At 32.8% G+C, this 7,500-nt stretch overlaps 1 protein-coding gene across 34 annotated transcripts in view; it reads right to left on the minus strand.

Annotated features, from left to right (window-relative positions):
- The window catches only part of LOC122252270 (uncharacterized), a 347,686-nt gene that overhangs the window by 34,933 nt on the left and 305,253 nt on the right, over positions 1-7,500 (minus strand). For 26 of the 34 annotated variants that reach the window (XM_043014777.2, XM_043014814.2, XM_043014867.2 and 23 more), the window contains one exon: positions 1,923-1,961. The exons of the other annotated variants lie outside the window; for them this stretch is intronic. In XM_043014777.2, the coding sequence (XP_042870711.1) occupies positions 1,923-1,961 (39 nt within the window). The remainder of the gene's footprint in view (positions 1-1,922; positions 1,962-7,500) is intronic. 34 annotated transcript variants of the gene reach the window in all.

Here is a 7,500-nt window from a genome sequence, read left to right on the forward strand (position 1 = left end):
TGTATATCTTCAAGAGCAAATATGGAAATATGTGTACACACATGTACTTAATTGCATACATTATCCTCTTTCAATACTGATACATACATTAATTGCACAAAAATAAATAAACTCATATTCATTATTATACATATATGCAACATCATCAATGCAAGTATCAGTAATAAAAATGTATGGAAAAAAGCATCATGTGTGCTTCTGCTGATCTGCATTTCTACAATATCCTATTAGTGTCAGTGTGACCTCTCATATGATAGCCAGGAATACTTCTGTCTTTGAAATGCAGACAAGTCTATCCTCATATCAATGAACATATGGAACAGATGTGGTTTAATGAAATGAATGAACACAGTACCCAACCAATGGGACTTTGATCTTTACAGATTTCCATATTAAAAATATATTTGATTATATCATTGTCATGTCAATGCACAGCTCAAATTATAAATGAGAATTTTATTCATATGAATATTTGAGATGAATTAAAAAGTGATTCATGATGTTTCAAGTTTTGTTAATCACATCTGCAAATACACATATGGAGTTATAGAATAGATTATGAACATCATTAAAAAATAATATCATCATTAAAAGTGATCAAAATAATTAGGGCAATTTATACAGAGGATATGGCAGTAAATGGTACACAAAACACAAAACTCACTAATCTCTTTGTCAAACAATATGGAGACCTTCTTAGAGATTTAAGACTAGTTATAGATATATATATATATTCTGATACTTATCCAAAAGATCAGCTACTAATAATCAAATTTCTAACCGAAGCCAGACATATGCAGAACGAAACTGAAAAGGAATAAGCTATGGAAAAGAAGCCGACATGCACTGAGTAAACTCTCATAGGGTCTTAAAGGTCTGCCATGCCAATAACTAAATATAACAACATCAGATATGCATTGTCAAACCTTGATGAGACAATAGAATCTATTGAAAAATGGTACAACTTATCGAGAATGAGTGATGCTTACTTGAAAAGCCAACAAAACAAAATAACGAAAAAAAGTTTATGCAAGTGGTATACATTCTAATGAAAAAAGATGGAAAAATTGGTGTTGGTAAACAAAAAATGACTTGTCCAGGGGGTATACGCAATGGATTCGCAAGTCCTTCCCTCTGATGCTCGCAATGAGATTCTCTTAAAAGTTAATGCACAATTTCATCTGGCTATGAAAGGAACCTACTTGAGTACTGACAAGGAGTCATTTATACTTCTAACTTTCACATCAGCTTTGACAATGCAATCGTGCACTGGTGGTCCTTTAGACTGTTCTATCCAGTACTTGTGGCTGAATGATAAGTCGCATGTATTTTACGTTTCAAGGTTTCATTATAGACTAAATAGGAGTAAAAACTAGAACTGTAACAAGCAAACCAGAGCAAACCTCAAGAGAAACAGTCAATACAGTTTTGTTTTCAAAATACCCTCTCCAAACAATGGAAATGAAAGGAATGAAAGAAAGAAAAGAGGGAAGTGAGAAAGAAAGAATGGAAAAAAGAGGAAAAATGGTTTTACTTTATGTTAATTCATACATATTGCATAAAAAAAATATATATAAATTAGGATTATTCCTAATGTTGCTTGAGGGATCTCAAATGAATCATTGACTGTGTGAGGAGGTTTGGTCCGTAAACATACATCAGTAAAAACACCAGTACCGTTAGTTATCGAGAAAAAAAAACTATGAAAATAAATATGCCAATATAAGAAAAAACAAAATAAATTAAACAAAAGGGCTAATTTCATTAACATAAGCAAATAAAACCTGAATCTTAAACTAAACAGAGGGAGGGAGGAGAAAAAAAAGAAAAAGAAAAAAAAAGTTAAAAAATAAAGAAAAGAGACAACTCTTAATAGAGAAAAAAGGGACCAGCCACAAGCCTTCAGGATCTCATCCACACACCTGGACTGTCCGCCACACGTCACCGATATCGTGTCTCGCCTGGGGAGAGAGGAGGGAGCGGCAAGGTTATGCTAGTACCTAAGGTTGAGGCTGAGGCGGAGTATATTCGTCCCACAACGCGCCTAGTGGGATCTGGCATACCTAACAGACCCTTTGAAATAATGTTTCTCATTTTTTTTCTCTTTTTTCTTTCCCTTCTCAAGTCTTTGATGAATGAGTAGCCTGTGCCGGTACAAATCTGCACACTCAACTTTTACGGGAGTTTTGTCTACTTCAATGCAGAGATGTGTTAGAAATAACCTGTAAGGGCTTCATTCATTGATTTAGCTTTGAAACTGACTCATAAATGTGGATAACTCATAAACCCCGCATCTCTTGAAAACACATGGAAGCAGCTCACTCACATAATTAACCTTCTAACGTGATCTTACTTATCTACTGACGGACATTTCAAAATTTGTCTATGAGCTGAGTGACTTTACTCTCTCCTGGGTAATAAAAGAGATATGTTAATCACCAGTAATAAACTCCTGAGTTTATCCTGATTCATCCTCACCTGAACTCCTCCCATCTGAAGTTCTCTCTCATATCTATGAAATAAGTGATCTTAACACCATTACACACACATACAAAAGAAAGAAATAACAATGATTAACAGCAATATGAAACAGCACTCTTAATAGATAAAATTTAAAGGTGAATAGTGCATTTGAAAGTGTGTATAATTGTGTGCATGTTAATAATACCTGTGCTCATTCAACATACAGGTGTGTAAGTATATGTGAATTATTATACCTTTGATTATTTCACACAGGCACACACTTGGTGCTATGGTACTTTACATTCATCATTCAAGAAACCACCAGCACACATAAGTGAAATCTGAGAAGAACCAAATCTGAATAAAGTGTAAATTCATTACAACTGAAAACAGCTGTCAAATATTCCTTCTCTGTGATCATAACGTTTGTAAATAAGAACATGTATGTTTATATATCTAAAGCTATATGTATCTACTTTTCAATGATTAATGAAAATAAAAAGTTACAGGTCTTGCGCATCTTATCTTAAAAGTTTTAAGAACATTCATGAAAATTTAATAAAATGAAAAGGGAAAGAAGATACGGAAGAGATTGACAAGAAAAATTCAAGGAATCAAGGCAATCAAGGAAGAACAATTGGCTCAGTTATTTCTACAGGATTAATCATGAGACACGAGAAAGGGATTTTCTGATGGGGCAAGAGTGGAATCGGTCACATAGCATGAATTATAGAATATAAGAAGGGGGGGAGGGGGGGGGATTACAGACTAATTCACCTGGCATTGCCTTATAGTATATCAAACACAAATGCAGATAATAAGAAAATGAAAGAAAGACATAACATATAGTATATATTGTAAGTACAGAGCATAGATCCTCCACACTATCTTGCTAAAACACACACACACACACACACACACACACACACACACACACATACATTTTTCAAATGTTTTATGATCATCAAGTTTTATTATGTTAAAAGTATTTAAAATGTCTATTCATTACCAATTTTGATTGAAAAACAATCAATGTGTTTATAAATATCCTGATTAGAACTGAACTGTATTAATTTATCTAGCAATACCAGTCTCATGTCATGATATATATCACTGAACAAAAATAGAAATAAAGTTTAATAATAATATATCATCAACATTTAATGATAATATCAAAGTAGATAATTCATATGTATCTGAATAATTCAAAGCTAACCTAAAATATGCAAATTCTTTGAAAGCAAAAAAAGTTAATTTGATTCTAAACAGCCAAGTCACATGAATTACAATTCCTATTTTTCTTCCTATTTCTCTAAGACTTACAGTTTACCTCACCCTGTAGACAGATAAATATCATGTATGTATGATGAAAGAAAGGAATGAATATAAGAAATAAATCTTGCCTGTATGTACTTTATATACACACACGCATACAGACATCTAGACAAATGACTGATTAAAAACAATATCCTCTTTCAAGTCATCCACTTACATACCATGTAACTAACCAAAAAAAACGACTTTCTTGCCATATTGTGTTAAATTGGACCATCCAAATACATTGCCCACATGTAACATTTTCAACAATATGTGTATGGTATGTCTTATAAGAATGTCAAAGAAATTCAAATGCTTGATTATTCACAGTAATGAAAAGGAAGCTGAAACTAAAACAGATTTGGCAGTAATGCTTGGCTGTGCACATATATAAGCAGTTCAGAGGATGACCATACATCAGAATTCTTTCTAGTCTATCATGAGTCGAGTAGGCCAAAATTCATGAAGCTTTCAACATGCTGTGTACAGTTCCTCCCAGTAAAGGCAGTCAAGGGCCTTATAGTATATCACTGCTTCAGCACCCAAGCTGTCTCTTTAGAGCAACTTAACATTGCAGAAATCCACACTGCGGCAATAAACAAATTAAAAATCAGATATTCCTTTTCTGTGTGAAAGTAAAAAAACATACAAACAAGCAATGAAGTGGCATAATCACTCTCCCATTCTCCTTGAAACTATTACATATTCCTAAGAAAATACTTTTTTCCTAGCCCAAACAACAAAGGAAACTAGGAAAATATCATAAAACAAAGTACACAAAGTTTGCTGAAATATTAATGCTGTTTATCCTTCTCAAAGGTGCCTGTTACATGAGAAATATCAAAAAGATATATCATCTTAGCTTCTTGGACATTTTCTGGAGGAGAGGAAGAAACCACAACATACCCGAAGCCTACTGCCAACTTTGGGAACTTCAGGTGTCAGAGGAAATGGCTGAGCGTGTGGGCTGTGTCTGCCCCTCAGTAATGAATCATTATTTGCTTGATTCCATGGTGGGGAATCCTAAGCCTCTCAGGCTGTGCTGCCAACAGAGAAATACTGTCAGAGATGCAAAGCCTTTACACAAGACATTAAAAAGGGCTCCATTCTGGGGACATTATCTAGTTCTGCTTGTCTCACTAATCCGACTGACAGATAAGGTTAGTATGATTTTTCTTTTACAACACAGCAGCATCTTTACCCAAGTTTCTTATCCCATTTGGCTGTAGGTTCAAACTTCACAATAATGACCATAGAAAATAACTAACACAAACTTACTTTGGCAAAGGGACAAGGACAGCAACAAAAATCTATCAATAAAATGATGGAAACTGCCAATATGCTACAAAATAGAACAGCTAAATGATCAAGGAATGCATAAAAATTGCCACTTCATAAGATTAAATCAATGAGACCACCTCATGTCAGGCCATGTGAAAAGGCATCAAGAAGACTGGCAGTGATACTACCTTTTAGGTGGTCATGAAACTGTCTACAATGCATCATTTTGATTTATTGCTGGTGCAATAAATCTTAAAAAATGATGGTTATAGTCTTTTAGTAACCAAGAGATGACCATTTCAAAGCTCAAGGATGTTATGGCTTTCACAGCTCAAAACAATCAATAAAGATGCAGCAACATCAAAGCAACATATCTCAGACCTCTCTGGCTCTGAAGCAAGCAAGGTACAAAGGAAAAACTAACCAAAAAAACAAACAAACTCAACAACTTCAAACCATGGTAACAGCAATTTCAAAAATATCTTCCCACCATATCAGCACACTAAATCTAATGTAATCGTTGAAAGCCTTAAATTTTGATAACTCTTATCAATAAGATTGTCAACTTGGGTAACAAACTCCATGTTTATACCAGGTAAGAGACAGGAAACATCTTTCAACACAAATGATTTCTGATGGCAACCAAGCAACCTTAAGGCTCAACTTTGCAAAGGGAAACTTTTTGCCTTTATTTAATTTCTTTTTTGGAGGGGTGTGTGTGAAAAGTTCATTACTTAACCCCACCTTAGGCTGCCAATATATACTGCATAAGCTGGCACCATATTGGACACTCTTTCATGAGTATGCAAGAATAATTTTTTTTTTAGAATTAGTTACACTTTCGTAGTTCTCAAGAAACTGCTCTTAACTGGAAATAATTTGCCTTCATCAGTAGACTTTCAATTTCTTTTGTGACTCCAATAAAAACATCTTTAGCTACAGTTCTTTAAGCTATTTTTTTTTTCAATATCCTTTTATTTTATCACCCCCCCTCTCTATCAAGCAAATGAATGAAAGCTTTACCTTCCAAATGCTGAGGTGCAGCTTATTTTAACCCTTTCTTAATATGAATTTCTATCATTTTCTAGACTTATAGTTTGATATGTGAGGCCAAATATGACATATTGTCAAAGTGATGCTAATTAGCATTGGTTATAATACCCTAGTTACACAACTGCAGGAATAAACAGGTCAATTTCAACAAAAGGAAAAACGCAGCAGGGAAGTGACCCATCCCCTAAAAAAAGGTCTGTCACAAGAAGATTAAATAATGCAAAACCAGAGACTGGGAATAATTGAAGACAGTAACTTCAGGTTTCTTTCAGACTGTGTGCTGAAAATTTCTTTCACATCTTTAAACTTTGTTAATACAGTGAGATAAAAACTCGGACTGTAAAAAGCCTTTCACTAGATAACCTATCAATAGAAGGCTGCGCACATATCAGACTTCTGCAAAAGTTTATCCATGTAAAAACAGAAAAAAAACAAGTAAAAAAAAAGAAAAGGAAAGAAGGAAATGGTGAAATACACAGCCCTAAGCTGAACTTTTTTTTAAAGTCCCTAAATTGTAATAGCAGATACCTCATCATAACCCATCCCCCCCTTACAAAAAAAGGACAAAAAACACTGAAGAAATAATATCAATCATTAAAATCCATGACAGTAATGAAAAAAAGATAAATAAAAAAAATCAATACATGCAATAAAAACATTACTGGAGCCTTATCAAATATCAAACCTTGAAATGATACTATACAAACCATAATTATTCATCTATATTACTGGTGCCATTCTTTCCCGTCTCAACATTCAGCAATTTTTTAGATGTTTAGCCTACCATAAGCTCAGTAATATTGTTTGTTTTTTATGGAAGTTGCAAACATATTTTTTAAAATCAATTTTGCATCTTTTTCAATGTTGAGTTAAACCTCTTCTTCCATTTTGAAATTGAAGTGAAAATTTTACAATATCAATAATTATCTTATCCTCTATTTGATTATGCATATCATTAACATCACTAATGGGCAACAAGAATGATAAAACAACAAAAACAATATCAATTTATCAAGTCAATTAATTAGCAAAATAGATGTTGTAATAGGATTTTCCCTTAGAAAAAATCCCTATCTGCTTCTAATTTTGTGACTGTATTTAAAATAACAATAAAGATTATAATCACAATAATAAAAAAAAGCTAAAGCTCTTATTCAAAACTAAAAAAAAATAATAGTAATAGAAATAATAGCAATAACAGATAAAAATAATAATGGTATTAAATAATAATGATGTCAAAGATAAAAAAAGGTAATGATAATATTGACAGTAATAATTATGATAACAAAAAGCCGAATTATTGTAACATCAAAAATAATAGTAGTAATAATAAAAAAAGTGATTTCTATAATGATAATATTAATAATCATGTTGATGATGATAATA

Source organism: Penaeus japonicus, unplaced genomic scaffold, assembly GCF_977035675.1.
Source record: "Penaeus japonicus unplaced genomic scaffold, GWHDUDI00000001_assembly GWHDUDI00000008, whole genome shotgun sequence".
Lineage (NCBI taxonomy): Eukaryota > Metazoa > Arthropoda > Malacostraca > Decapoda > Penaeidae > Penaeus > Penaeus japonicus.